General features: G+C 61.7%; 13 protein-coding genes across 13 annotated transcripts; 6 read left to right on the top strand and 7 right to left on the bottom strand.

Annotated features, from left to right (window-relative positions):
* Positions 1 to 253: 253 nt before the first annotated feature.
* RHTO_07640 (mitochondrial large subunit ribosomal protein L4) lies at positions 254 to 1,285 on the top strand (the record flags this gene model as incomplete). The annotated part of the gene is made up of 3 exons (XM_016421296.1): positions 254 to 596; positions 674 to 843; positions 929 to 1,285. The coding sequence occupies 3 exons, from the start codon at positions 254 to 256 to the stop codon at positions 1,283 to 1,285; spliced, it is 870 nt and encodes a 289-aa protein (XP_016274417.1).
* A 518-nt stretch (positions 1,286 to 1,803) lies between these two features.
* On the bottom strand, positions 1,804 to 2,950 carry RHTO_07639 (uncharacterized protein; the record flags this gene model as incomplete). Its single annotated transcript, XM_016421295.1, has 4 exons — positions 1,804 to 1,868; positions 1,935 to 2,500; positions 2,564 to 2,768; positions 2,833 to 2,950. The coding sequence occupies 4 exons, from the start codon at positions 2,948 to 2,950 to the stop codon at positions 1,804 to 1,806; spliced, it is 954 nt and encodes a 317-aa protein (XP_016274416.1).
* Positions 2,951 to 4,254: 1,304 nt separating this feature from the next.
* RHTO_07638 (uncharacterized protein) lies at positions 4,255 to 4,910 on the bottom strand (the record flags this gene model as incomplete). The annotated part of the gene is made up of 4 exons (XM_016421294.1): positions 4,255 to 4,336; positions 4,411 to 4,458; positions 4,543 to 4,760; positions 4,860 to 4,910. 4 exons carry the CDS (start codon positions 4,908 to 4,910, stop codon positions 4,255 to 4,257), a joined length of 399 nt encoding a protein of 132 aa, XP_016274415.1.
* A 176-nt stretch (positions 4,911 to 5,086) lies between these two features.
* RHTO_07637 (glycoside hydrolase family 26 protein) lies at positions 5,087 to 6,621 on the bottom strand (the record flags this gene model as incomplete). Its single annotated transcript, XM_016421293.1, has 5 exons — positions 5,087 to 5,288; positions 5,351 to 5,783; positions 5,849 to 5,936; positions 6,001 to 6,093; positions 6,154 to 6,621. 5 exons carry the CDS (start codon positions 6,619 to 6,621, stop codon positions 5,087 to 5,089), a joined length of 1,284 nt encoding a protein of 427 aa, XP_016274414.1.
* A 980-nt stretch (positions 6,622 to 7,601) lies between these two features.
* RHTO_07636 (heat shock factor protein) lies at positions 7,602 to 10,170 on the top strand (the record flags this gene model as incomplete). Its single annotated transcript, XM_016421292.1, has 6 exons — positions 7,602 to 7,771; positions 7,836 to 9,138; positions 9,233 to 9,315; positions 9,376 to 9,482; positions 9,532 to 9,554; positions 9,640 to 10,170. 6 exons carry the CDS (start codon positions 7,602 to 7,604, stop codon positions 10,168 to 10,170), a joined length of 2,217 nt encoding a protein of 738 aa, XP_016274413.1.
* A 273-nt stretch (positions 10,171 to 10,443) lies between these two features.
* On the bottom strand, positions 10,444 to 11,682 carry RHTO_07635 (DUF395 domain protein; the record flags this gene model as incomplete). The annotated part of the gene is made up of 3 exons (XM_016421291.1): positions 10,444 to 10,577; positions 10,642 to 11,209; positions 11,275 to 11,682. 3 exons carry the CDS (start codon positions 11,680 to 11,682, stop codon positions 10,444 to 10,446), a joined length of 1,110 nt encoding a protein of 369 aa, XP_016274412.1.
* Positions 11,683 to 11,852: 170 nt separating this feature from the next.
* On the top strand, positions 11,853 to 14,604 carry RHTO_07634 (acylaminoacyl-peptidase; the record flags this gene model as incomplete). The annotated part of the gene is made up of 7 exons (XM_016421290.1): positions 11,853 to 11,991; positions 12,140 to 12,448; positions 12,509 to 12,558; positions 12,601 to 13,558; positions 13,628 to 14,141; positions 14,206 to 14,475; positions 14,541 to 14,604. 7 exons carry the CDS (start codon positions 11,853 to 11,855, stop codon positions 14,602 to 14,604), a joined length of 2,304 nt encoding a protein of 767 aa, XP_016274411.1.
* Positions 14,605 to 14,854: 250 nt separating this feature from the next.
* On the top strand, positions 14,855 to 16,445 carry RHTO_07633 (MFS transporter, tetracycline transporter; the record flags this gene model as incomplete). Its single annotated transcript, XM_016421289.1, has 2 exons — positions 14,855 to 14,953; positions 15,042 to 16,445. 2 exons carry the CDS (start codon positions 14,855 to 14,857, stop codon positions 16,443 to 16,445), a joined length of 1,503 nt encoding a protein of 500 aa, XP_016274410.1.
* A 115-nt stretch (positions 16,446 to 16,560) lies between these two features.
* Positions 16,561 to 18,758, bottom strand: RHTO_07632 (nucleotide-sugar transporter; the record flags this gene model as incomplete). The annotated part of the gene is made up of 8 exons (XM_016421288.1): positions 16,561 to 16,705; positions 16,762 to 16,838; positions 16,896 to 17,160; positions 17,220 to 17,566; positions 17,624 to 17,690; positions 17,749 to 18,145; positions 18,203 to 18,530; positions 18,618 to 18,758. 8 exons carry the CDS (start codon positions 18,756 to 18,758, stop codon positions 16,561 to 16,563), a joined length of 1,767 nt encoding a protein of 588 aa, XP_016274409.1.
* Positions 18,759 to 19,427: 669 nt separating this feature from the next.
* Positions 19,428 to 22,249, top strand: RHTO_07631 (protein phosphatase 2A A subunit; the record flags this gene model as incomplete). The annotated part of the gene is made up of 12 exons (XM_016421287.1): positions 19,428 to 19,447; positions 19,505 to 19,519; positions 19,580 to 19,916; positions 19,977 to 20,315; positions 20,377 to 20,454; positions 20,508 to 20,812; positions 20,872 to 21,033; positions 21,086 to 21,217; positions 21,282 to 21,673; positions 21,731 to 21,863; positions 21,917 to 22,056; positions 22,113 to 22,249. The coding sequence occupies 12 exons, from the start codon at positions 19,428 to 19,430 to the stop codon at positions 22,247 to 22,249; spliced, it is 2,190 nt and encodes a 729-aa protein (XP_016274408.1).
* Positions 22,250 to 22,375: 126 nt separating this feature from the next.
* RHTO_07630 (uncharacterized protein) lies at positions 22,376 to 23,379 on the bottom strand (the record flags this gene model as incomplete). The annotated part of the gene is made up of 2 exons (XM_016421286.1): positions 22,376 to 22,911; positions 22,965 to 23,379. The coding sequence occupies 2 exons, from the start codon at positions 23,377 to 23,379 to the stop codon at positions 22,376 to 22,378; spliced, it is 951 nt and encodes a 316-aa protein (XP_016274407.1).
* Positions 23,380 to 24,097: 718 nt separating this feature from the next.
* RHTO_07629 (uncharacterized protein) lies at positions 24,098 to 25,086 on the bottom strand (the record flags this gene model as incomplete). Its single annotated transcript, XM_016421285.1, has 2 exons — positions 24,098 to 24,633; positions 24,696 to 25,086. The coding sequence occupies 2 exons, from the start codon at positions 25,084 to 25,086 to the stop codon at positions 24,098 to 24,100; spliced, it is 927 nt and encodes a 308-aa protein (XP_016274406.1).
* Positions 25,087 to 25,325: 239 nt separating this feature from the next.
* RHTO_07628 (delta24(24(1))-sterol reductase) lies at positions 25,326 to 27,294 on the top strand (the record flags this gene model as incomplete). The annotated part of the gene is made up of 9 exons (XM_016421284.1): positions 25,326 to 25,596; positions 25,657 to 25,748; positions 25,812 to 26,351; positions 26,414 to 26,441; positions 26,499 to 26,515; positions 26,576 to 26,730; positions 26,785 to 26,960; positions 27,016 to 27,202; positions 27,273 to 27,294. The coding sequence occupies 9 exons, from the start codon at positions 25,326 to 25,328 to the stop codon at positions 27,292 to 27,294; spliced, it is 1,488 nt and encodes a 495-aa protein (XP_016274405.1).
* Between the last annotated feature and the right edge of the window lie 76 nt (positions 27,295 to 27,370).

Here is a 27,370-nt window from a genome sequence, read left to right as displayed (position 1 = left end):
CGCTGTGGTCGTCTAGCACAGTCAAGTGAGACGCAGCACGGTGAGCAGTGAGCAGTCGAAGCGGAAGAGGAGCGAGAGGGAAACCGTCGACCACAAACCCTCGCAATTGCAGTGCTGGCTAGTCGAAGTGTAGTACTACACAGTCATAGGGTTTTCCAACCTACTCCCGCAACATCTGGCGAGGTCGCGAGTGTACTCCTCCTCATCGCTCCTCCTCCTCACGCTGCTCACACGCGCCCTGCCAGCTCGCACGATGCAGGCAGCCCCGCAGCGAGTACTCGCACACCTGCGCACAACGCTTCACACCGCCCTCGCCCGGCCAGCGCTGCCCTCCGCCCTCGTCTCCTCCTCATCGCCCTCGCCCCGTCTTTTGCACACAACCGCGCCAGCCCACGCCCGCGCCAAGCCGCGCGCCGCGTCCGGCAAACCCAAGCGCGACGTCACGCTGTACGGAAGGTCGGAGATCCACCGGGCGCCGTTGTCGAGGGATCAGTGGCCCAAGCGGGAGGAGACGGACACGAGCAACCACCCGCTGTGGAGGTTCTTCCATGACCAGGTGGCGCTCGAGGTGCCGGACAAGGCCAAGGACATGTCTGGTGCGTTCGCGTGGCCTCTGCCATCAGTTGTGACGGACTTCCGACTGAACCTCTCTCCGCTCATCGCTTCGGTGCAGGCCGCGCATGGAAGACCGAGGAGCTGCGCATCAAGTCCTTCGAGGATCTGCACAAGCTGTGGTACATCCTCCTGCGCGAACGGAACGTCCTCTTGACGCAGAAGGAGGAGGCGCGTCGGGTCCGTATCGACTTGAGGGGCTTCTCGATGGTGCACGAGAACCTGCACAAGGTGCGTTGCGAGTCGCCCGTTGCTTCTCTCTATCGCTCTTGGTGAAGGCGCGAAGCTGACTCTCGAGATCTCTCATCTCGCACAGTGCCGCAAGTCGATGGCGCGCATCAAGGGTGTCCTCGCCGAACGCCGCAACGCCGCTCTGCAAGCCGCCCAAATCCTCCGGGAGCGCGAAGACTCCGTGCGGAACGCAGAACTGGAGGAGCAGCGCGCGCGGTCCGAGGCGGGTCGGAAGCGGCAGAGGGAGAAGGCGCAGTCGAAGGTTGGCGCGCTCCTGGAGAGGAGGAGGCAGAACAAGGGTCGGAGGGCGAGGGCTAGGGCGGCGGCCGCGGCGGAGGGAGCGGCGACGGCACAGGAGGGGAAGCCTGCGACGCAGATCTTCGAGCCGGGCACGGGTGGGTTGACGGAGTCGCTCGCCGAGGAGCAGGCACGGGTGCGGTAGGATCGTCGACGGACGCATAGAATGACGACGCCGTTTCCTGTACTTGGTGGGAGGCAACAGCGGGAGATGCTGGTCTGCTGGATTGCCTGTTGGATCTCGCGCTCAAAATCGACGCTTCGCTCTCCAACTCTCCAAGCGGCGCAAGACTCACAATCTCGCTAGCAGGCCTTGCGCCGCTTGACCTGGCCGTCTGCGTGTCTTTGCCTCGCCTCCCTCTCGTTTCTTTCTCTGCCTCGCTCGACGAGCTTCCCTCGCATCCCGCATCCTCACAAGGTCGATCATTACTTTTGTGTCATCACTCAGCCGACCGAGCGGCATCAGAACCCTATGAACAACGAAGGATCAGGTGCAAAAGGGGGTAGACGCCAGGTCTTCCCCTCCTTCATCCAGCTCACGAGAGCGAGGGGTACAAGTACAAGCAGGTACGGCGTACAGCGGCGATGGCGGAATAAACGGGAGATCTATGCGAGGTTGCGACGATGGAGGCGAGAGGGAGGGAGGCGAAGGGAGGTGAGGGCTTAGGCGATGCAGGCGCCGGCGACGGGGTCGTAGTCGAAGCCGTCCTCGCAAGCCCAGATCTCGCCTGCGAAAACGGAGGAAGGACAACGTCAGCAGAGAGCGCGAAAGAATCGAGGGAGCGCCAACTCACAAGCTCCAGCGACGCAACCGACAGCCGCAACGTTCGGCAACGCCGTACAGTCGACACCACCCGCCTCGACGCAAGCACCGCACTGCTCGATGTTGCTCGCGACGTCGACGCACTCGTAGCCCTTCTTGAGGCCAGCGACCCGGCACGCCTCGTGTCCAGCGGGGCAGACATTGCGCCTCGACTTGCGGATCTGCTGGTGCATCGAACGGCGGGAGCGAGCGCGCTGCGAGGCGGTCGCGACGACGCAGGTGAAAGTAGTGGAGTCGCAGGTGTAGGGCGCCTCGCACGCGTAGGTCGGGTCGGTCGAGCAGTCCCCTCCGAGCGCGACGCGGTTGTCGCAGTTGCCCGTCTCGAAGTTGCAGTACCCCGTTGCGCAGAACTGGTTGAAGATCTTCTCGGCTGCGGCGTCCGTTAAGCTAGGCGAGGCCGCGGCGTAGTCCTGGCAGAAAGCGCCGACCGCTCCGCATTCGTTCGTCGCAGTTGAGGAGTAGTCGGCGGCGAGACAGTAGAGGAAGCCGAGGCAGTTCTGGTCGCTGCTCGCGCACGCCTGGTTGAAGCCGCCCTGGCTGTAAGTGCACATCAAGTCATCAGCCCGTCTCTCCCTCGAAAGGAAAAGGGTTCGCACGCACCAGAGACCCGAGACGCAGTGGCCGTTGTCGCAATTCGCATCGGTCGTGCACTGCGCACCGGCGATGCCGCAAAAGTACGCGCCCGACTCGCTCTCGACGACGCACTGCGCGTTCGTAGGGTTGACGCCGTCGCCTTGCGTGCCGTCGGTGTTGCCGGTACCAGAACCGGGCGCGACGAGGGCCGAGGAGGCGCAGGCGGCTTGGTCTGCGTACACGAGGAGCGCGTTAGTCCGCTGCATCTGGCGAGTGAGGAGAACGCGGGCACGCACCAGGCGAGTACGAGCCGTCGGGGTTGACGATTGTGCAGGGGAAGCGGCCGTAACCAGACTGGGCGGCGGCGAGGGTCGCGAGGGAGGCGAGGGACGCGAAGGCGACGGCGGAGCGCATCTTGGCTGAGAGAAGATGGGGTGGTGAACGAGTGTGGGTTCGAGAAGGAGTGACTGCGCGGCGAGGAGAGGCGTCGACCAGCGATGGAGAGGCGGAAGAGACGCGAAAAGCGGAGGAGGTGAAGGGGAGGAAGCAACGAGACGCAGACGTGAAGGAGGGAGGGAGAGAGAGAGTTGAGGCTAGAGAAGAACGCCGAGAGGTGCGGAGGAAGACTTGCGAACGCGTCAAGGACGCGGCAGAAGTTGGTCCACATTCCACCCGTTGGAACCGGATTGACCACGATCAATCTCTTTCTGCTCGATCAGGCAGATCTCCGCACCGAATGCATTGTCCGAAGCAGATGGGGCCGCGCTTTGCCCACTGCGCTTCGAGCCAAAGAAAGGTATCGTCTCGGTGTGGTCGACGGCGAGGACGGAAGCAGAATAGAAGAGAGGCGAGCCGGCAGCGTTTTGGGAGTTCTGCAGAGCAGCGAGCGCAGCTGAGCGTAATGTACGAACCTTGCGGAAGGCGAAACGGGCGGAGAGGGAAGCAGGCGGATGCCTCGGAAGACGAGGAGGAGGAGTTGCCGCCGTCCGCTCCGGCCCCCATCAGTCATCCCTGCTTCGCTACCGAGTGTCGCATGGCCTGTACGGCATGTCCTGCGCCGAGATGTGACGGGAAGAACAGTGCCCGGCGAAGGTCAGGCTCGTCGCGACGCGAGCGTGTCGAGTGAAGGTGTTCGGCCGACGACGACGGCGAAAGGGGTGTTCGCTATTTTGTACCGGGTGCAGCGAGCGGATGCGTGGTTTAGCAGTCGACGAAAGCGAGAGGCGGAGGGTGACTGATCTGGGAAGAGCTCGCAAGTCAGCGGGCAGACGAAATATTCGCGGAGGAACCGAAAGAACGTAGACGGTACCCGCAGAAGAAGGCAGAGCATCATTGTGAGCGAGGTGGAAGAGAAGAAAAGGTCAGAAGCGAGGCGAAGGAGGACGAGAGCGATGAAAGGCGAGGGGAGAAGCGGACGAGGCAAGAGCAGCTGGACGGGCGTCTGTTCTGCTCAAGCGAGAGTCAGCTCTGAAGTCTCGTGAGAAAAAGGAAGAGCCGCAGACGTACCTGAAGAACCCACAAGACCACACAAGACAGCCGCGCAGCGGACGAAGGAGCGGGAAAGAGAAATGCAAGTGTCCATGACGATGCTCGGTAATGCTGCTGCTCCTCCTCCTCTGTCAAATGAATGATACTCTATGCACAATCTCCGCTGCCCCACTGTATGATTAGAGCGGGCGCCGTCTATGTCGAACCAGAATCGAGTGAGAGGGAGCGGGTTATAGTTGTCCTTTGCAGCCGAGGACGACGAGGACGATGATTGCGCAGATTACGAGGCCGCAAATGATCATCAGGATGATGCTTCGCGCAGCGGGAGGGTCAGCCCGGCCGAGAGGAAGAGAGAGGGAGAGAGCAGGAAGGGAGAGGGGACGCACCGTTTCCGCCGTCGACCTGGGTCCTCTTTCGACTTCATCACGCCAGTCCTGTGCGCAAACCCAACACCGGCGCAACCAAGTGTCAGCTCCTTGCCCCCGCGGCCCTCCTCCTCCTTCTCGACGAAGACTCACCCTCCCATCTCGACCACCTCATGGCCCATACGCTCCTTCCCCTCCCCCTTGTTCCTGACGAGCACCTTCCCCCTCCCTTGCTCCACCTGTCCTCGCCCTCCCCCTCCAGCTCCCCTCCCTCCCGCATGTTGATCCACCGCGACGCTCGAAGCAGAGCGCGAATTCGAGGGTTCAGACCAAGTCGTTATACTCGGTGGGGGTCTCAACGAATCATAGCTCTGCGCGCGCCAACCTCATGATTAGCTCCCTAACCCTCATCGAGCCAAAACAACCGAAGCTCGCACCGCGTCTTGCGCGAGACGGGGGATGGGACGTACGGTTGGAGAGGAGAGGTGTGGTCTGTAGGGTCGTGGAGCGTCGGGGGACATTGGTGGTGTGGGCTGCGAAGGGGGAGGAAGGGAGAGGCGAGACGAGGAGGAGCGGGGTGCGGGGTTTTGGACTCTGAGCGACGACCACGACGAAGAGAAGATGCGCTGCGAGACGGTACGGAAAGGACAACAATAACATTCTTCTATGCATGCGCAAGTCTACGAGAGAGACGAATCTAATTCGCGACGAGGACAGCCACCGCAACTCCAACCACGACCGCCCCAAACGCCCTCCTCACCTCTACCCTCCCTCCTTTGCCCGTATACCCCTCCTCATAAGCCGTCTGGTTGCCCAAATTCTCCCTCAACCAGCCCTCAACCGTCTCGTTCCCGCCAACGAACCTGAAATCGGCGAGGACTTCGGCCGTACCGTTTCCCCTGCTCGTCCGAATCCGTCAGCCACGTCGAGGGAAAGGGAAGGGAAGGGAGAGGGAACAAACTTCTTGAGATAGTTGAACCACGTCGCCGCCTTGAGGTTCGGAAACCTCTGCGCCGTATCGTTCCCTACCATCTGCACGAGCCAACTCGCCTTCGTATAGAGCTCGTCGTCGCTTTTCTCGTAAGGCGGGGTGGCGAGTGCGGGTTCGTACGTGGTGAGGTTGGGATAGGGAGCTGTGAGGTCTGTGTCGCCTGCTTGGGTGTAGAAGCGCGAGGAAGGCGGGATGCGGTAATAATATGGTGCTGAAGTCTCGGAGATGATTAACGAGTAGGCTGAGGTGAGTTTGAGGCGATTAGAGGAGCCGGAGGAACTGGTGGGGGAGAAGAGCGAGTAGAAGGGGGAGAACGAGTCGTGGAAGAGGGAGGACGAGGCGGGCTTGTTGAGTGACTTTTCGGGGCCGAAAGAGTAGAATGATAGGCCGACTATGTCGACGACTGTGCGCCCAGCGTCTTTGTCAGCTCGCGAAAGGCAGGCGAAGAGAGGAGAGGGGGGGACGAACAGTCTTCGCCCGGCCAGTAAGGCGTGTATCCCTGCACCGGATCATCCACGTCTCCCGTCCACAAATTCGGAGACCAAAGCATGTACGTCTGGGTGCACCCACAACCCAATCAGTTGGGAAGCGGGGAAAGGGGAGCAAGGGGAACGGCGCACATCGTTCGTCGCTGCGCGGATGGCGTTGGTTACGGAGCGGAAGGTGGTGATGTAGTCTGACGGTTGGAGGCCGTAGCTCATCCATCCTCCGTTCTACGTCCAGTCCTCGGTCAGTGGCGGTCCGTGAGGCCAAGAGGAAGACTCGGGGCGCACCATCTCGAAACACCACCTCAACCAGACCTTGACTCCGCGCTGATTGATCCCCCTCACAGTCTTTGCCAAACTCTGACTCATCTCGTCCGTCCACTCGTTCATCCGTCCACTGAACAACACCGCAGGCGCGTAAACACCCTTCACATCGCCCTTGACCACCCTCTCGATCTCATCAATATGGTACCCCGCCTGTTCAAAGTCGTAGGAGGAGGGAGAGGCGTTCCAGTAGTCTCCCCAGATTGCGGAACACGAGCCCAGAGCGGAACAGATGGAGGTAGGTCCTTCGAGGGACCAGATGGGGAGGAAGCCGAGGTGGATTCCGTTTGAGAGGAGGCCGTTCGAGGGAAGGCCGGGGAGCGGGCGCAAGGGGAGGGTGGTGGTGGGTGCGGCGCGGGCGAGGGAGAGCGTGAGGAGGATGAGGAGCGAAAGGAGGGTCGGTGTTGGTCGAGGGTGGCGAGAGTCGAGCATGCCCAGCGTGTCCCGCTCGACAGCCAGCCGTCTATGAGCAGGAAGAGAGATTGGCCAGTCGAGGGACGAGGGAAGCTGAGTGAGGACGAGCGAAGCAGCGGCACTTGGCGATGCTCGTCGGCAGCAAGCTGTGTGGCGGTGCAATGCGATGAGACAAGTCGGCGAGTGCAGTCGCTTGTTGGCGAGGTGCTGCTCGTCGTCTGCTGCAGAGGCGCTCGTCGTCGGTGCAGTGCGAGGGTGCGCGAGGAGGAAGAGAACGAGACGCCGCAACTCTCGCTCGCCGCACGCCTTGGTTCTGCGCTTCGCACTGACTGTCGAGCGGGCGAGTAGGAGGAGGAGTCTACGTTGTAGACTTGCGGACACGGTGCGCCGAGGAGGACGACCGCTGGCGGGCTGAGAAGGTCATGGCGTGCGGGTCCACTCGCTCGCTCGAGGTCAGGTCGGGACGAGGAGGACGGGTGGACGGGAGGGTGTGCTAGGTGCTTAAAGCTGTGCTGTGCTGTGCTGTGCTGTGCCGTGCTTATGCGAGCCGTTCTGCTGCCTAAACTCGTTCGCAAAGGTCTGACTTCGCCCCGTCTCCCGCTCGCTCGCTCGCCCAAGTCGCTCCGTACGACCCACTTTCCTCTGCCCTCTCTCTTACGCAGCGCACACAGCTTCGTGCGCACCAATCCAGTGCACATTCACTGCACTCGCTCGCTTCTGGCCTTCCTGAGACTCTGCCCGAGGCTCCCGCGCGATCCGTTGGCGCTCGACGAGGCCCGACCGCGCTCACCTCCTCTCCTCTCCTTCCGCCCGCCCGCTCTCTCCTCTCTCCTCTCACTCGCACTCTCACAACGGACACGCCCGACTCCTCCCACACGCACCCTCACACCCAGCCCACTCAGACGCAGACGCAAGACGCGCACTCGCCCTCCCCGTCCTTCTCGCCCGCGGACCCTCCCGGACCCGCTCCCCACCGTCACTCGCTCGCCTCGCACGACATGCACGACTCGAACCATCACGCGCACGGCACAGGCGAGGCGGACGCGAGCGCGCAAGAGCACGACGAGGGAGCCGCCACTCTCGAGACTCGGGAGGGCTCGCTCGCTTCGGCGCAGGAGGACTCGGTCGACGCTGAATACGAGCAAGAGGAAGTCGCGCAGTCGGCTAGGTACGTCCCCTCCCCCACTTCCCTTCCCTCTCACGCAGCTGACATCCTCCCGCTCCGCCCACAGCCTTCCCACAACCCCCTCTCACGCCTCGACGTTCCCCTCGCTCCCAAACTGGGCGCAACTCCAAGCCTCCGTCTCGAGTCCGCCCAGGCCCGACGAAAGAGACGCGAGTCGTCGCAGGTCGTTCGCTGATTCGGGTGACGGAGGAGGAGGAGGAGGAGGGGGAGAGGAGAGGGGGAGGACGATCTATTCGGTTCCTGGCGAGGACGCCGGGATGGAAGAGGGCGAGGACAGCAGAGTTGCGAAGGTCGTCGCCAGCGAGGGAGGGAACGGCATCTCCTCGCGCCCGACTCTGACCGACTATTGCGTCCGCGACCTCGCGCTCGAAGCGGTTCGTCAGGCGCAGATCGCCGAGTCTGAGGAGGCGCAGGTGGGTGAGAAGCGTGCGCGTTCCGAGGGCGACAAGGAGGACGCCGAGGGCGAGGAGGACACGATGGAGGACTTGCCGCTCGCTCAGCGTCGTCGGACCGACTACCCTCCCGTTCCTGCCGCCTCGACCTCGACTTCGACGCCAGCTTACGCGCCTCAGCACCCCTTCGCCTACCCTTACCCGCCGCAGCAAACCTCCTACATCCACGGCCTCCCTCACTTCTCCCCTCCCTTCTCGGGAGGCTACCAGCCCTACAACCCGCACTCCCCTATCTGTCCCCCTCCCGCTGCGCCAACAACTCAAGCCGGCCGCGCAGTCTGGGGTCTCACTTCATCCTCCGCGACGGCGCTGGGCGTGTACGGCTCGAGTTCGTCGCCCGCGGCGTGGAGGTACGATCCGAACCATGCTCTTCAGCAGCGCGGGGTCCACGGAGGATACCAAGGCTCGTTCCTGTCGCCTATCCCGTCCGTTCCGCCTCTTCAGCCGCCCGTTCTCCCGCCCATCCAGAACCAGAACCAGGGGCAGGGGTACCCCTACCCACGCCCCTCGCCTGCTCCAGCTCAGCAAGGACAAGCAGCCTACGACTCGGACGAGGAGGAATCGCAGCGCTTCAATCCCGCTTCTTCGCCCGCGACTACCCGCACGACGAGTGGTGGAACTGGGTCGCCCGCTACGAGTATCGCTACGCCTCGTCCGTCGACTGGTCACGAGGGCAAGGAGAGGGAGAGGGAGAAGGAGGTGCCGCTTGTGAGCGCGGAGGGAGGGGCGGTCAAGCTCGACCAGCAAACTCCTCAGCAGCAGGCTCAGCAGCTGGTGCCGATCGCTCCTGCGCCTGCTCCGTCGCAGCAGGAAGGAACGGGAGGAGGAGGGGAAACTGGGACGAAGAGGAAAGGCGGGAGGGGCGTGACGCCCAAGAACGCTTTCACTATCGACCCTGTGCGTCCTCACTCCACTTCACTTGCTTTCTGCTCTCTCCCCTCGCACGGGAGTGAAGCTGATAGAAAGAACTATGTGTGTGTGAGACGCGCAGATCCAGGGTGTCAAGCCTTTCATCGTCAAGCTTCGCTGGTTGCTCATGCACCCCGAAATCGCAGGGGACGTCGTGTGCTGGTCGTGCGTCTGCCCTACCTCTTCCCATTCCTGCGCGAGCTGATCAAGCGGGTGAGATGGCAGTGAAGACGGGCACTCGGTCCTCGTCAAAGTCGGAGGCGACACCTCGAAGCTGACGGAGGACATCCTCCCTCGCACGTTCGCGCACTCGAATATCGCGGCGTTCCAGCGTGCGTCTGATCTCTCCTTTACCTCGCTGTGTGCGCGACTGACGAGGAGGTTCGTCGGGTTGGGTTGAGAAGGTCAATTCGTTGTGCGTCCCTTTTTCCTCCCTCTCCGACGCTCGTCAGGGCGTCACTGACGAGCTTGTTGCGGATGCACACGCAGTCCTACGGTTTCACCTCGCTCAAAGGCGCAGCCCTCACCGCCGCCCTTCACCAATCCGAGTCCGCCCCCTCTCCTCCCGCCGGTCCTTCGCCCATCGCCTCGACTTCGGCTCCTCAGCTCCCCGCCTTCGGTCCCTCCGCCCCCAACCCTTCCTCCTCCGCTCCCGCCCCTGCGCGCGAAGCGAAAGAATGGCGCGCTTACACCCACTTTCACACCCCCTCGGACGCACTTCTCGCCCGCCAAGCGGAGGGAGGAGGAGAGGAGTGGGAGGACGAGGAGTGGTGGTTTGAGAGAGACGGGATGGAGGATTTCGTGTGTTTGGGGAGGTTGAAGGCGAAGGGGAAGGGAGGGGGAGGGGGAGGGGCGAAGAGGAGTAGTACGGCTGGGAGTGCGAGAGGCGCGGTGCAGGGAGTGAGCGGGGCGCAGGGAACGGGAGGAGCGACGGGCCAGGGACAGGGGCAGGGACAGAGCGGCGTGCAGGGCTTGCTCGCGTCGTTCAAGATTCCCAACAACGGAGGTGGCGGGACGTGAGGCGTGAGGCACAGGAAGAGGAGTAGTGGGAGGAGGTTGTGGCGCGCTTGTTTCGTCTGTGTGTTGTTGTCGCTTCGCTTGTTCAGTCCTCCGTGTCTCTCTCACACGATACCTCTCGGTTGTGTCGCAGAGTCAGGGTTTCCTCGAGGCAATACATTACGTTCTAAGCGTCCACTCTATACGTCTACTCTCCGGTAGCGAGCGAGCGAGCGAGCGAGCAATAACCATAGTCTACTCTCCTCGTCCGTCCTTCCGAGTCAGTCTACTCAGACTCTAAAGCGCGACCCACCCCGCGCCCACTCCACCCATGGCAAACGCCCCTCCGAATACCCACGGCGTCCATCCCGAGATAGTCGGTCCAGTACCGAGGAGCGAGAGGAGCGGGCCGGGACAGAGGCCTATCAGACCTGCGCAGAACACATCAAGCTCGTCAGTCGAGGGAAGGAAGGGAGAGGAGAGGGAGGGACGTACCCCATCCTGTTCCGAACAACGCTGAGCCGAGTACGAGCCGCGCGTCGATCTTGCCAGCTCGAGGGTCGCGAGGGAAGGTGAATTCCTTCCCTTTGACGAGCGGCTTGTCTTCCTTCTTCATCCAACCGTGGTAGACGAGAGCGTTGGGAAGGAGTCCGCCCAATGCGACGAAAGCGAGTGAGGGGTCCCATGTGCCTGGGGCTTTGAGCGCCGGACCGAGGGGGAGGTAGAAGAATGAGAGGACCTTGGAGGGTCGGAGCATGCCGGCGAGGGAGAGGCCTAGCGTGAAGGTGAGGGAGAGGAAGAAGGAATGCAGTGTGTCGGAGTGGGCGGTGGCGAGTGATGCAAGTGGAGGGAGTGCGAGGAGTGCGAGTGTTTGAGCGGGAGAGAAGGTGGCGGTCGAAGTGGCGAGCGGGACGGGGAGGGAGAACGACGCGGCGAGTGGGTGCGGCGCGAGGCGGGAAGTCAGGAGCGCGAAGGAGAAGAATGTGAGGACTGCGGCGAGCGAGCGGCGTGAGAAGCGCGAGAGGCCGAGGAGCATGTGGCCGCTTGTGCAGCCGTTTGCCAGCTGTGTGCGCGCGAGCCTCGGCGTCAGCAGTGAGGGAGCTGAGATGAAGAGTTGTGAGTGCGCACCTTGGTCCCTGCGCCGACGAGCAGGCCTGCCAGAACGACCCTCGCCAGTCCGCCTTGCTGTGCGATGGTCGCAGGCGGGTCAAACAGTGCCGTCCCGACCAGTCGCTCAATGGACGGGCGTAGAATCGCCAACAACGCTCCTCCCGCGACGAAGCCCGCGAGGGATGCGAGCTTCCACCATGGCGCAGACGCGGAAGTCGACGGAGGGATGTCCTTCCGGTCGTCCTTTTTCGGTGGCGGGGCAGACGAGCGGGTGTGGGTGACGCCGAGGAGTTCGAGGAGGTGGGCGATGGACGAGTGGGCGATGCCTGAGCAGCCGAGGATGCGGCCGTGCGAGAGGGCGAGGGACGAGGTTGAGAAGGAGAGGAGGAGGCCGCCGACGAGGGCGGGTGTGGGAGTGAAGGGCATCCCTTACTGAGAGTGTAAGCTGGAGTGTAAGGGAGTGTACAAGAGTGAAGAGAGAGAGAGGCTGAGCGAGACGAAGGCGAGGACGACGCCGGACTCCGCGCTGCGTTCTGTTGCCGCGCCCCGCTCACCTCATCGCCCGCGCCCAAACCCTGCGAGCGAGCGCACGAGCGATGACACGGCACACGCACGACACTCACGCTACTGGCGACCGCATCGACCACGTACTCGACCTCGCATCCGAACTCTTCCACCTGCCCACGCCGACAGCGGCACACTGGACACCCGCACACGCACACGGCGACGATCGAGGTGCGCACTCACTCAGAGCCCTTTTAGAATGGTACTGGACACCGCACGCTGACTCACCGCCCGCCTGCTCGCGCCCTCGCCGTTCTCGCTCCTCTCCCCCACCTCATCGCCCGTCCTCATCGCACCATCCGCGCTGACCGCCATACAGTCTCGCAACTGCACCTGACGCTCTCCCAGCGCTCCCTCTCGTCCCTCTCCAAGCGCACGCTCACCCAATCCGTCACCCTCTCCCCCTCACTCACCGTCCTCGCCTCTACCCCTCCCACCGACCGCTCCGACTCGATAAAGCATGTCGCCTTCTCGCCCGACGGGAAGAAGCAGGCGGTCTTCCGTGTCACGCCCGCGAAGGAGGGCAAAGCGGAGAAGAGGAGCATCGAGGTTGTGAGCGCCGAGAGCGGGAGGGTCGAGTGCGAGGTCGAGTGCAAGAGCGAGGTACACGGGGATTGGTACTTTGACAGTGCGTGGCGCGAATCCTCCTGCTTTTGAAGAGCGCAGCTGACCTAGTATGCGCGCCCAGGCACCTTCGGCTCCGTCGCATGGCACCCCTCCTTCCAAGCCCTCGTCTACGTCGCCGAAGCTCCCTCTCCCTCTCCCGACCCTTCTGTCTAGCGTCCGTCAAAAGACAAGTTCGTCTACACCGCCGACTGGGGCGAGACTTTCACCGGCAAGAAGTCCCCGAGGCTCTTCCTCCTCCTCTTGCCCAACTCGCCTTTCTCTTCGCTCCTCTCCTCCTCCAAGCCCTCGATTCACCGCCTCACCAACGAGGGAAACACCTCGTACGGCCAACCTTCGTTCCTCCCCGACTCGCCCGAGGGACTGCCAAGGCTGGTAGCGACGGGATACGATGCCTTGCCGGATGGGCGGAAGTTGGGGATTGTGTATTGTACGAATCGGCTCGCGAGGGTTTGGGTTCTCGAACTAGGTGTCGAGGAGCGCGAGGGGAAGGAGGGCGAGGGAGAGAGGGAGAAGACGTTCAAGGTTACCAAGACCCTTCCCGTCTCACCAGCCGACCGCTCCTCCCGCTCCCCGCGCGTCGTACCCTCATCCACAACCGACTCAGCCCAGATCGTCTACCTCTCCAATATCCTCGGTTCAGTCCACGCCTCCTGCGCGCAACTCCACTTCGCCTCCCTCTCCCCCTCCGAAGACCGCGTCCTAGTCAAGCAAGTAGACGCACCGACTCCGGACGACGACTTCCCGGGGTTGTATGTCGACCAACTCCCCTCGCAGCCTTTCGTCCACGTCGGGGAAGAGGAAGGATGGAGCGTCGTCGCTGCGTCGTCCTGGCGTTCTCGTCGCGTTCCCCTCCTCATCTCCCTGACCACCGGCCGCGTAACCTCCCTCGCGCCCTGGCCCGCCGCCCACCCCGAATCCGACGCAGCACTCCCTTACCTCTCCGTCCAACAAGGCGAGCTCGAGAGTTTCAACGTGCTTGGGACGGACGGGGTGGGGAGGGTCGTGGCGGTGAGGAGTGGATGTGGAACGGTCGGGAGAGTTGTGGTTGCGGATTTGGGAGGGAAGGGCGTCGAGTGGAAGGTTGTGAGGGAGGCGGGGGTGTCGGATGAGCGTGCGTCCCAATCTCGTTTCGCTGTCCAGTGGGAGATAAGGGATGCTGATGAGTGAGACGCGTGTGCAGTTGCCGCCGCCCTCTCGCGCATCTCCTACACCGTCCTCCCGCTCCCTCACTTCGCACCCTCCGAGTTGATCCTCGTCTCGCCCATCCCGATCGACCCAACAGCCGAATCGCGCCCTAACCTCCCACCGCTCATCGTCTACCCACACGGCGGCCCACACTCAACCTACACGACCGACTTTTCTTACGCTGTCGCCGCACACGTTCTAGCGGGTTACCGCCTCGTACTCGTCAACTACCCCGGCTCGACCGGATTCGGACAACACACCATCTCTGCCCTCCCCGCACGTCTGGGCGAATGGGAAGTCGAAGCGACCCTCGCTTCGGCGCACTACCTCAACGCTCTCTCGCTCGCTTCTAGAACGAAGGGGAAGAGGTTGTTGATGGGCGGGTCGCATGGGGGTTGGATTGCGTGTCATTTGAGTGCGAGGTGGGCCGACGAGTGGGACGCGGTGGTTATGAGGAATCCGGTGACGGATTTGGTGGGCAATGCTGGGATGACGGATATTCCGGATTGGTGCGGCGCTCTCTTCTCCTTCCTTGAACTCGCGCGCGGTTGCTGATGGGTACGCCTGGCGCAGGTGCTACGAAGAGACCTCGACTCCCTACTCCCTCTCCTCCCCGCCCACACACCTCACATCCTCCACCTTCAACACCTTCCACTCCCTCTCGCCCCTCCGTCACGCCTCAAACGTAACAGCCCCCACCCTCCTCCTCATCGGCGAATCAGACCGTCGCGTTCCGAAAGACCAAGGTCGCGCGTGGTTTCATGCGCTCAAGGGGGAGGGAAAAGCCGAAGTCGAGATGTTGGTCTTCCCGGGGAATGGACATCCGGTCGCCGAGACTGTTGAGTGAGTACAGCTCTTTCGCTTCGTTGAGATTATGGAGCGCGCGCTGATGGGCTTGACGAGCGCAGGGCGGAGTGGGTCGCGTTTGAGAGTGGGGTGAGGTGGCTCGCCAAGTACACGGACTTTGAGTGAATACCGTAGACGGTTTGTTGGGCTGTAAAGAGGGTACCTGTGCACCTGCTCGAGCTAGAAGACGAGAAGGGAGTCGGCGAAACGTGCAAGTCGCCTTTTCGACCTGAACTTCACGCTCGCTTCGGCACAACCGCTTCAGGCAGGCTTGTGCTTCCGCACCGCTAGTACCACTCTTCCGTACGCCCGCTGTCATCTGCCCGCATCGCCTGCGACGCCTTGCACCCGCCTCTCTCGACTTCATCGCTCGGCGATGCCGACAACGCAATACTCGCCCGAAGCGGCGCGCAGGGTCGTGCGGGTCGTCATCCTGGCATTGATACTGGACCTGCTTAGCTTCACCATGCCGTGGGTCGCTTCCCGCCAGCTCCAACGCGCTCACGAGCTGACAGTGTGCACCGCCTCTTCGCAGTCTCCCTCTCTTCCCTCGAATCATCTAGGATTTCGTGCGACAAGAAGCAGGACGAGTTCACTCGGCACCAACGCTGCTCTCCCGGACGCTCGAATGCGTCCGCACCCTCCGCGCGTACCTCCTTCCCTCCACCTCCTCCTCAACCCGCTCATCCGCCTCACGATGGGACCTCACCCTCCTCGGCGGCCTGCTCGCCTCCCTCTTCTCCTTCTGCCAGTTCCTCATCAGCCCACGACTCGGCAAGCTGAGCGACCGCTTCGGGCGCCGACGGGTCCTCCTCGGAACGATGGTCGGGAACGTCCTCTCGGCGCTGTTGTGGCTTTTCGCGGGCAACTTTGCGATCTATGCGGCGAGTAGGATTGTTGGAGGCCTGAGCGAGGGAAACGTGCAGCTGAGTATTGCGGCGATCTCGGATGTCACGACGCCTGAGACGAGGGCTCGGTCGCTCGCGCTTGTGGGAGCGGCGTTCTCCCTCGCCTTCACCTTCGGTCCATCACTCGGCGCGTACCTCTCGACACGGACGTTCGGCAAGGGCTCGATCGTCCACCTGCCGTCGAAACTCGCCTCGGCATTCCCTTTCCTTCCGCCGACGATCCAGCTCAACTCGTACGCCGTACCTGCCGCAATGACCGTCGTCCTTCTCTCCCTCGAGACGCTCTTTCTCTACCTCTGCCTGCTCGAAACGCGCGACTGGAAGATCTCCACGATGCCCGCCTCCTCCCCCAGCGAAGCCAAGTCGACCCGTCCCTCAAGCCGCCCAGTTCGCTCCCCTGCAGCACGTCAAGCCCGCCTCCGCTCCCTCTCCCGCCTCCACCTCCTCTTCCTCTTCTTCTTCTCCGGCGCCGAGTTCACCCTCACCTTCCTCACCCACAACCTCTTCGACTGGTCGAACGCCCAGAACGGCCGCCTCCTCGGCTTCATCGGGATCCTCTCCGCCCTCTTGCAGGGCGGGTATGTACGGCGAAAAGCGAAAGGCGCGAGTGCGGAACAGACGGCAAGGATGGCGATGAGCGGGATGCAGGCTTGCGCGGGGTCGCTCGTCGCTTTGGCGCTCTTGCCACTCGTTGCCAAGGCCAAGGGCGAGGCGGCGCTTGCGAAGGGGTTGCTGTGGAGCGCTGCGGCGGGGTTGGCGTTCGTCAGCGCGACGGTGGTCAACTCGCTCAATGCGCTCGCCTCGCTCGAGACGGACGAGGACGACATGGCGACGAAGCTGGAGGAGCGGATCGACAAAGGCCATGTGCTTGGCTCGTTCCGCTCTGCAGGGCAACTCGGCCGCGCAGTAGGACCACTCGCGACAACAGCGATCTACTGGACGGTGTCGCCGACAGCGGCGTATGCAGTGTGTGCGGTGGGAGTCGCGCTGGTCGTCAGAGGGATGCGAGGGATCGTGCGAGACGAGTGGCGGCGGGGCATCACGTTCAAGGAGGAGTAGCCTGCTGCTGAAACTCGCAAATCCACTCTCATCCTTAGAAGAACTGCCTTTACACGACGCTACTGGTAACAACAAGTTTATCGCTACAGAACCGTGATTGAGAACCGACTGCGCACTACCGCCGCCGACGCGACTCCACCCCCCAGCGCTCTCCCTCCTCGCGCAATATCTGCCGCATCTTGTCGACGATCCCTTCTCGCAAGTGCCACGGCCCGCGCTCGCCTGATGGACCTGGTTCGCGCCAGTTGAACTGGTGCATGCTGCGTGCCGGAAGCGGATGAATACGGTCCGGAGGAGGAAACGCCAGAGAACGCACGCGTCTATCTCGCCTCCCTTGTCCCAGACCTGCTGGATCAGCGTCTCGTTCACGGCGCGATTGTACAAGACGTTGTGCTGCGCAGCGAAAGCCTCAGCTCGCGAAGACAAGGAGAGGAAAGCTGGACCGCGCACAAACTCGAGACGCTCTGGCGTCTCGCCCTCGTCGAGCGCAATCGCCGTAAAGGTGGGCAAGCCAATCTCGAGGAAGCAGTCGACGAAGAGCGGTGTCGCTTCGAGAACGAGGTCGCGCTTTGTGTGCGGGATGTAGGTGACGTCCGTCATGGCGCGGAGGAGGCGAGGAGCGCCGGGGAAGTGCTTCTCGTGGTACCGCTGCCAACGTTCCTTGACGTTCGTCGCAGAGGCGTTGACGGCGTCGAGGCAAGGCTTGAAGGCCCAGCTGTATGAGGACTTCCCGTCAGGACGATCAGCACGAGGGGAAAGCGAGAGGAGACTCACGGCCAATGCCAATCGTCTCGGTGCGCCTCATCGAGCGGGAACGGCGGTCCGAACCTCGTGACCGTATTCCACACCTTTCCCTCGTTGTCGTAGGTCTCGGGTAGGACCGGCTCCGCCTCGGGCAAGGTGTTCCACAACCTGTCCTGGTCGAAGAGGGCGAGCCGATGAGGGTTGAGAAAAGTGTCGAAGCCGGCCCAGAGGTAGCCGCGGTAGCAGGGGAACTCGGTCATGACGGCGTGGAGCTTGCGGTGCGTGTAGTAGGTGGTCGACGAGATGGGCCAGATGTCGAGCATGTGGTCTGCCGTTTGGCTGGTGTAATCGCGTGGGACGGGTCCGACGAAGATCATCTGCCCGCCGATGATGAGTTAGCGCGACGTGGAAGAGGTGGGCAGGCAAGCACGCACGTTCGGGAAGAACTCGCCATACACCGCTTCAAACGCGTCCCGATTGTGGTCGTAGACGTTCTGGTTCCTGCAGAGGCCAGTCCCGTCAGTCGTGCTCTGAAGCGAAAGTGGACGAGCCAGCTCACCAGAACACCACGACAAGGACGTCCTCGAACGCTCCACCAGGCTTGGCCGGATAGTATCGCTTCGTCGGCAGCGGTTTGCGCTCGCAGACGGATGGATGCCAGGCAGGCTCAGGTTCCGGCGAGTCAATTCCGCTCGAGGCAAGAATGATGGCGACGACGACGAGCAGGAGCAGCCAGACGGCGATGCCGGCTTTGATGCGCTTCGGAGGCGGCGCCTTCTTCGCATCGCTCGCAGGTTTCATTCCCGCCCGAATGTACGCCCACGAGGCGAGAAAGATCGAGAGGCAGCCGACAACAGCCGAGGGCGACCATGGCATGCCGAAGAAGAGGACCGAGACGCAGATCAGGATGGCAGTCGTTGTTGAGGTCGCGATGCCTTTGACAATCGCGTCGGCGTCTGCAACCCGCGATCAGTTCGTCCTATGAACAAGCTGTTGGAGCGAGAGCGACGCACACTTGTAGACGAACGTGATCACAACACCGACTGTCGCGTTCAGGAAGATGAGGAGGATCGCCTCGAGCTTGCCGTAGCCCGTGAAGAAGCTGGGTTCGCCCGGGATGCTGAATTTGCGGATGATGTAGATGAGGAAATTCAAGCCGACGCCGAAGGTGTAGAGGACCATGTTCTCGGCATGGAGCGAGGTGTCAAAGTGCTTGCAGAGAAAGTCGTTCGCAACGCCCGCCGTCGCCGAGATGGTCGTGACACCGACAAGGAGTGCGTAAGTCGAGGCCGGCTGGACGGCTGCAGAGCCAATCGTCTGCGTGACGAGGAGTCCGAAGGTCTGTCAAAAGGGAGGGAAATAAAGTCAGTCTGTGGTTGACGGCCACCAAATCTCCGTCGATGTCCTCCCGCGCGGAGAGACGCGCACCTGCAGGACGAGTGCATACCACTGCATCTCACGCAGCGACCGTCCGAGGAAGAGGAAGCAGGTGGAAGCCGTGATAATCGTGCTCGACGACTTGACGAGTTGTACCGTGCCCGGATCCGCCAGGCGATAGACGAGGAACATCTGCGCATCGTGTCAGTCGTCAGAGTCAGAAGAGAACGAGAGAAGGTGATTCTAGTCGAGGAGGAGAACTCGCGCGCGAACAGGACACAACTGATCCCAAACTTGAGGAGTTCGGTGAAGGCCAACGACGACGCTGGCGAGAAGCCGTATCGCCCGTCGCTTTGGCTCAGGCGGAAGAGGATCCCGATGCTGCATTGGACGGCGACCAGCGCGGCCTGCGATCGCGTTGTGCATGAGCTGTTACCCTCCCGCCGACAAACTGATGAGGAGGTGTCGCGCACCGCACAGCTCAGCCCGCGCGTCCATGCCACGGTGGATGCGCCGGATAGACCCATCGCCTCAGCCCAGACACTTCCCAGCCAGCGGCAGAGCGTTGCGGGCGTAAAGTCGCGCGTTCTTGCCTGGTCGGATCCCCGCCAACCTTGCGCTCCACTTTCAGCAAGGAATTGAGTGGCTCTCGCTCTTGCGCTTCCTACTTGACTGAGGCGACTACGCTGCTGTGCGACGTGATCGGCAGAGCCTCTGTGATCCCCGACAGCACCGAAACTCCTCCCGCTCCGTCTCCCATCCTCCACACTCCGCTCTCCCGTTCTCAGCTCGCGAGTTTCGTTCCTCGCTGCCTCTACTCACTCTTGCACTCTGCGGTGATGTCGAACGGCGGGATCAGCAATGGGGAAGCTGCAAAAGGGGTGAGCCTGTCCTCCTGGCGTTGCGAAAGTATGAATTGCTGACAGTTCATCCCGCAGAACGCGCTCTCCGTGGTCATTCCTATCGGCGGAGTAGGCTCGAGGTTCGCGAAAGAAGGCTACCGCTTTCCAAAGGTCCATACCGCCGTCCTCGTCCCGCGCGGCCTCAGTTAACCTCGGTTCCGTACAGCCTCTCATCAACATCGCTGGTCGCGCCATGCTCTTCTGGATCATAGACCGACTTGAACTCACCGAAAACGATTCTCTCTTCATTGCCATCTCGGAAATGGTCAACGACGAGTTCCACCTCGACTCGCAACTCCGCCGCGAGTATCCTCACCTCAATGTCAAGCTCATTCCGCTGCGATTCGACACGCGAGGCGCGGCAGAGACGCTCTTCATCGTTGCACAGTCGATGACGGATGACGAGTTGCAGCGAAGGACGGTCTCGCTGGACTGCGACACTATCTACGTCCGTCCACTTCCTCCACGACCTGCCTTGACCAATGCTGACCGTTTGCGTCGTCCGCAGTTCCCTGAAGCTCGCTTGCTCTCGCGTATACGCACTTTGCCTCCTCATCACGGCGCGACTGTCGTCTTCGACGATGCCGGCGACCCGCCCGTCTTTTCCTACGTTGAGACCGACAGCCGGAACCGCATCGTTGACATCAAGGAAAAGATTGCGATCTCCCGACATGCCAACACCGGCGCATACGTCTTTCCCGACGGCTTCTCGATTCGACAGCGATGCGCCGCCTTCCTCGACCAGCCGCTCAAGTCGCTCGCGCTAGGCGAGTACTACACTTCGTCCCTCATCGCCGACATGATTGGCGCCGGCTTTACATTCGTTGCGCTTCCGATCCCCAACTCTGTGCGAACCCCTCGTTGAGCCACGCATGCGACTCTGGCTGACCTACCTCGACTTCCCGCAGAGTTTCGCATGCGTCGGCACGCCACCGCAGCTGAACGACTTCCTCAAGACCATCTCGCAGAAGCAAGACCTCGTGAAGGTGAGTTCTCGCCTCCCCGGATCCGCCTATCTTCACTCACCCAATCTTCGCAGCGACGCCGCTTCTGCTGGGACCTCGACAGTCTCGTCACGCCGCCCTGCGTCTTCGGCGACTACCGCACTGTGAAGCCGATCAGGCGCAACATCGAGCTTGTCAGACAGCTCCATGCGGCCGGACACTGCATCATCATCTCGACCTCCCGAGGAATGCAGCAGCGCGGTATGCTCTCCCATCTCTCCCTTCTTTGCATTACTGATGAGTCTATTGGTGCTGCAGACGGAAATGTCAATGCAGCAGTTGCTGACAATGCGGCAGTCACGCTAGCAACATTGGCGAAGCTCCAGATTCCGTACGACGAGTGCGTCGCTTTTAAGTCTCCCTCGTTCTGCCTCGGCTTCACTGAAGTCCATCTCGCAGGATACAGTTCGGAAAACCCTACGCTCACTGCTACGTCGATTCTCGCGCGGTCAACTCGCTGCTCGACACGCAGAAAGAGATCGGCTGGTACGCTGCGAGCGGAGCATCAAGGTGGAGCGGAAAGGGCAGCGTTGGAGGCATGCTTGTCCCGCGGTCCTTCAAGTGCGTCCGTTCTCCATCACCTCCAGAGAAGCCTGACCTCTACCTTCCACAGCGCTGTCCAAGTCATCGAGAACGCGGTTGTCAAGTCTTCCACCTCGGAGGCGATTCTCGGCGAGATCTACTTCTTCTCGCGCATACCGACAGACATCAAGGACGTCTTCCCGACTATCAACACGCTCAACTTGCGAGTCGCTTCGCTCTCACTCCTCGCTCGCGCCTGGAAGGCTGACGCTGCGTTACCTTCTCAGCGTACCCTCCACGCAGAGCTTCTCCCTCACAATGCAGCGCGTCCACGGCGTCACCTTCTCGCACCTCCTCGTAGGTCGCGCCCTCACGGTCGGTCGACTCGAAAAGTACCTTGCCGCGCTCTCTCGCATTCACTCCTCGAACGGCATTGTCGACGACCACACCTCGGTTCCCCCTTCACTCGCCTCTCGCCTAAACGCACTGGGGGAGTCGCCTAGTCGCAACATCGACATTTACGCCAACTACGCCGCCAAAGTTTCCGAGCGCTACAAGGCTTTCCTGCCCGTCTACCTGGACCTAGGCGACGACCACGAAGCAATCGCATCGAGGTTGTTGGCGTTCTTGCATGACTTTGAGGCGGACGATCGTGCGCAGGCTGCGCATGTGATTCATGGTCAGTGTCAGTTCGACTTGTCGCGAAAGCGGCGTACTGACCGGACCCGTCTCGCAGGCGACCCGGTCTTCAGCAACGCCCTCTTCACCAAGGACAATACCGTCGTCTTTATCGACGTCCGCGGCAGGCAGGGTGACGTACTCACCCTTCGCGGCGACGCTCTCTACGATCTTGCGAAGGTCTACCAGTCGTGCGTACGCTCTCCGTTGCCTGCTATCCTGTTCTAACATTGGTCCGACAAAGACTGCAAGGCTACGACTTTGCGCTCCTTGCGGATCCCCTCTCCGCGCAAACGGCTGAATTGGTCGACCTCGTCTCGCCTGTCGACCGACGTCTGCTGCAAGACTTGCAGAGTGTCTTCTGGGCCTTCGTCAAGAAGCACTGTGCGTCTTTCATTCCAGCGCGATGTCGCATGTTGATCTAACCTGCCCTCACGCAGACACGGTCGATCGTCGCGGCTTGATCCTCATCACCGCCTCCCTGCTCTTCTCCCTCATCCCGCTTCACGACCCGCCAATGCGCCCGCTCTTCTACAAGATGTGCAAGGCTGTCATGGCGCAGGTTCGCGAGGGCTGAGCTTGCGGTTGGCAGCTTGCAAAGTCGTTTCTAAAGACAGCTTCTCTCTGTTTTGGGTTCTCGATGTCTGGTCGTAGCGAGTGTCTCAGCGTCTGAACTGTTACAAGCATGTACGACTTGTGCTGGTCAAACCCCGACCGAGAGCGCCCAGTCCTCAAAGTCCACGTCGCCCACCTCCTCCACCCAGCTGTACCCGAAAGCCGCTCCCACAGCTTCACACGCCTTGGTCATCATCCGTTCGACGGCACGTTTCTCCTTCCGATTCGCCGACACCGACTCGACGAAAATGCACGACTCGAGGGCGGGTGGCAGGGCGACGTTCGCTTTGTAGATGGCCGGGGCGTCGTGGGCGACGTCTTCGATGCTGAAAAGCGCGATGGCAAGGTCGTGAAGAGTCGACGGGAGCGCTTTGAGGAACGACTTGACTTGAAGCCATGTCCCGACGCAGGCGAACGCTTGAAGGTCCGGGAAGGCGCCAAGAAGCTCCGCGGCCGGGATCAAGCAGAGGGTCCGCGCATAGAGGAAGACGCGGATGTGCGGTGTAGACGGTACCGCGTCGATCGTGACGCCGGACAAGGCGAGGTACGTGAGGTTCGAAGGGAGGCTGTCGAGGTACGTCGGCCTCTCGGGTCCAAGGTCGTAAATATGGAGTCTTTGGACATCTGTGGAGCAATGTCAGCGTGACGAGAAATGGACAGAATCAAGGACGACGCACTTCCTCCGCGCCAAACTGGCGTGCCCCTTCCTTCCAGCTCAACCCACAGCTCCTCGAACGTCGGTGCTCCTTCGACGGGAGGAAAAGGATGGAGAGGCTGCTTGTCGGCGAGATCCGTGTCTTGGACGTCTTCGGCATAGCCAATCACCTTGAGTTTGAGGCGCTTGACGGGCAATCCGCCGACCTGCGCAGCAACGAGTCTCCCATATTCCCCCGAGAAGCGCCACGCGCCTCCCAGGAGAATCGTCGAAAAGTGCTCGTGCAGCTCGCGCTGTGCAATCGGCGTCCAGGTGCGGTGGACGAGGGAGAAGGTCTTGCAGAGTTGGACTCGCTCGTCGAGGTCGCAGTGGACGAGCGGGGGCAGGGCGGTCTCGAGAATGCGGTGCTGGAGCTCGATTGGAAGCGTGACAGGCATGGCAAGCTGGTCTAGCGTCTCACTCAGCGAGTTGAGCAGGGGCGAGCGAGGGGAAGGAGGAAGAGAGGGAGGTGCGTGCGGGTCGGGGTGCTGGCGTCCACGGTCGGAACGGTGAGGTTGTCCTAGGTCTCTCGCTAACGTTGCAACGTCGATGATCAGCTTGCAGAACGTCAGCGTGACGAGACGAGGGAGAGGCGGAAGAGCGAAGCGGAGGGCAGGAGAAGAGACAGCCATCTGCGCGACAAGCGTAGGCAAGCGAGACCTTGGAGCGACCATGCTGCATGCAGAAGTCGAGGGAGAATGTCCAGCTACCCCTGCGTCGCAAGAACGAGGGCCTGTTCTCCTTCGATACGACTTGCATCTCGAAGGCCTAGCTTGCAATTGTTCCGTACCGACCTCTACGCCACCTGCAGCCACGTTGCCGTCTAGCTGGACGGTGCAAGCGATCGTCAGCCACTGCGCGAGGTCGAACGACGGAGAGACGGAACGCACGAGGAGCCGGCAAACTCGTGCTCATCCTGCGCGGAGAGCGTCAAGTGGACAGGCGTGAGTGTCGGCTGTTCGGAGATGAACTCGGCGTCGAAGTTAGACGTGTCGGTGCTGATGATTGCGCAGCGGGAGGACAAACAGGCCAAGGTTAGCAGGCTCGCAGGAGGTATAGAGGGCTGGAGGTAAAGGACACACAATGGCTGGATTCTCGAGGGTGAGGAAAAGCGCTTTACGCTCCAAGCGAGTATGCCCACATCTCCATATCCCACTCGTCCGCATCCTCGTTCGAAACGACGTGCATTTGGGCGCCGACCTTCTCACACTCCTTTCCCATGGCAGGCTCCGTCATTTCGTCCGCATCCTCATAGAGCCCATGGACGAAGGTGAACGAGCGGAGTTTGGGCGGTAGCGTGAGGGAGTTGGATTCACGGTGGATCATGTCCGACCGATGCTCGTAGCCGGTCATGTATGGGTAGTAGGCGAAGTGCTCAAGGCCTTTGGGGAGATTGCGGCAGAGATGGGGGAAGTACGCGGGGCGACCGACGCAGGCGAAAACGCGGAAGGTCTTGTAGCCGAAAACGACCCAAGGTACGAGGTGGGCGCTCTCTGCCTTCGAGATGAGGAGCGTTTGTAAACTCGGCAGGTCAACGTCGAAGCCTTCGAGGATGACTTTGTGCAGGGAGAGATAAGTGAGGGTGGCCGGAAGGGGAGACGTGAGGAGGTCTGATCCGCCGGCTATGTCGCGGATGTGCAGCTTCTTGATGCCTACGTGCAGCCAACGTCAGCACAGAAAGGAATGGTGGCGGAGGCAGGATGCACGGACTTACTCGTGCCTTCCCACAAAGCCTTCGCGCACTTCTCCCAAGCCAACACCCACACTTCCTCGAGACAGCCCTCCTTGAATCGGCGTGGTAACAGGCACATCGGCTCTGTTGTCTCTTCCTCGATGTCGACCCACAAACGGCTGATAGCCTGGCCGCTATGCTTCTCGAGACGCTCAACGAAGCCGTCGACCGCGTCATCATCCCACGGCGACTCGCACTCGATGCGCGCGACCTTGAAGAGCTCGCGCTGAGCCCATGGCGTCCATCGGCGGTGGACGCAGGTGAGGATACGGCATCCTACAGGTCGCGTTGCCGTGGGGCGACAAGGACCGAGGGGAAGCAGCGCGGCGTCGAGTATGCGCAGTTCAAGCTCGAGAGGTAATTGTGGGACCATAGCGATGATCCCAGCACAGATTTGAGCGGTCTTGGCGGAACAGAGTGAGGGGAAGGAGAGCGAGAGGGGAACGAGGAGGTCTGGCCGGTGCACATCCCTTCGCTCGCTTTCTGGGTGCTCGCAGGGCCTTCCGAGTGTTCGAGTACACGCTTCCGTGACGCGCAAACGCTCTGCGAACCGCCTCGACAACCGCAACCTCGACGCGCTCTCTTCATCTCTCAAACTCTCGACCTTCAACGATGGCGGACCACGGGCGCAATCTGCGCAGTCGGACAAAGGCAGCAGCTACTACGAGTGCTGAATCGGCTCCTGCCAGCCCAGCGAAGTCTCTGCCGGCCGACGTCCCTCCGGCACAGTCCTCGTCGGTTCAGCCAACAAAGGAGGACGGCAGCGATCCGCACGCTCAAGAGGAGGAGCTCGAGTTTGGAGGGCCTGTCGGAACGTTTGCGATGATGACAGGCTTCCCCATCCTCTTCTACTACCTCTACGTCTGCCTGTACTTCTACGACGGCGAGTCCCGACTCTCCCACTCGTCCTCTGTCTTTTTCGAGCTGACTCCGGCGCGCACAGGACGACTGGCGACACCGAAAGACCCCTCGACCTTGCTCGGACCGGGCGGCTGGGTCGACTTTGTTAAGCATGTTGCGACGCTCGTCTGGGAGGTACGTAGCCGTCGCGCCGGACATCCCGCTCTGCGCGAGGTTGACATGCTTTCGAACGCGCAGAATGCGATGCCCACGAAGAGGGCGACTGCGCTCTACCTCATCTTCGTTGGCGGCCAGTTCCTCCTCGCCTTCGTCATGCCGGGCGTCCACCAGAAAGGCCTTCCCCTCCCTCATCTCGGCAACCGCGCCCTCGACTACTACTGCAACGCTTACACTTCGATCTACGCTACCGCACTCCTTGTCGGCCTCGCCCACTACTACGAGCTGTTCAATCTCGCCGAAGTCATCGATCTCTACGGCGCTCTCCTCACGGTCGCCTCCATCTCCGGCTTTACCCTTGCCGCCATCACCTACCTCTTTGGCGAGAACTACCGTATGAGCGGCAACCTCGTCTACGACTACTTCATGGGTGCGACGCTCAACCCGCGCGTCGGAATCGTCGACATCAAGATGTTTGCCGAGATCAGGGTCTCCTGGACGCTCTTGTTCGCGTTGGCGATGGGCGCAGTCGTCAAGCAGCACCAAGACTACGGCTACGTCAGCGGCAACACCGCCCTCTTTGCGTACGGAACGGGTCTTTACCTGAACGCTTGCGGCAAGGTGCGTACTCACCTTCGAACAGTCTCTCGAGACCGTCACTCATGGACCTTTTCTGTACACAGGGCGAGCAGTACATTCCGCAGACTTGGGGTGCGCCCATCTGCGCCTTTTCCTTCTCGAATTGGACTGACCCCTCGCCTCCCGTAGACATGAACTACGAGAAGGTGTGTCCCGCAATTAGCACTTGAATGGGCGCCCCTTGCTGACAAGCGTGCGACTCGCAGTTCGGCTGGCTCCTTTCGTACTGGAACCTCGCCGGCGTCCCGTTCTCGTACGCCTACGCGGCGATCTACATGGCGACGCACGACCCGGCAACCTACACCTACTCGAAGCCGACGCTAGTCTTCCTCTTCGTTCTTCTAACATTCGCTCAGGCTATGTGCGTCACGAACTCCTGTCCCTCGAAGCTGGACTGACGAGATCGCTCGAGCAGGATGGACATCTCGATGGCGCAAAAGTCGCACTTCAAGGCCGTCAAGACGGGCACTTATATCAAGCGCAACACGTTCCCGCAGTTCCCGTGGGCCGAACTTGACAACCCAAAGACCTTCAAGACGAAGAAGGGCGAGCTCCTCCTCGATGGGTGCTGGAAGTACTTGCGCAAGCCCAGTGCGTCTCGCTGCCACCCTCTCATGCGACTCATGCTGACGATGATCCCGCGCAGACTACATCTCGGACTGGACGCAGGCCATCATCTGGGCTGCCTCGGCCGGCACGGGCTCGGTCATCCCGTACTACTACCCCTTCTTCCACGGCACGATGCTCCTCCACCGCAACGCTCGCGACGATGTCAAGTGCGCGAGGAAGTACGGCGAGGACTGGCAGAAGTACAAGCAGATGGTCCCGTACTCGTGCGTCTCCTCCCTTTCTCAATCGTGCAGTGCTCAGCTGTGAATGCCGTGAGCTGACGCCTTTGTACAGTTACATCCCCTACGTCTTCTGAGCGAGCTGAATACAGTTTGCACGCATGCCTCGTCGCCGACTTGGCCATTGCCCTTGCCCGTCTCTTCGCCTCTTCC

Source organism: Rhodotorula toruloides (assembly GCF_000320785.1).
Source record: "Rhodotorula toruloides NP11 unplaced genomic scaffold Scaffold7, whole genome shotgun sequence".
In the NCBI taxonomy this organism is placed as follows: Eukaryota; Fungi; Basidiomycota; class Microbotryomycetes; order Sporidiobolales; family Sporidiobolaceae; genus Rhodotorula; species Rhodotorula toruloides.
This window is presented reverse-complemented; position numbering and strand designations above follow the sequence as displayed.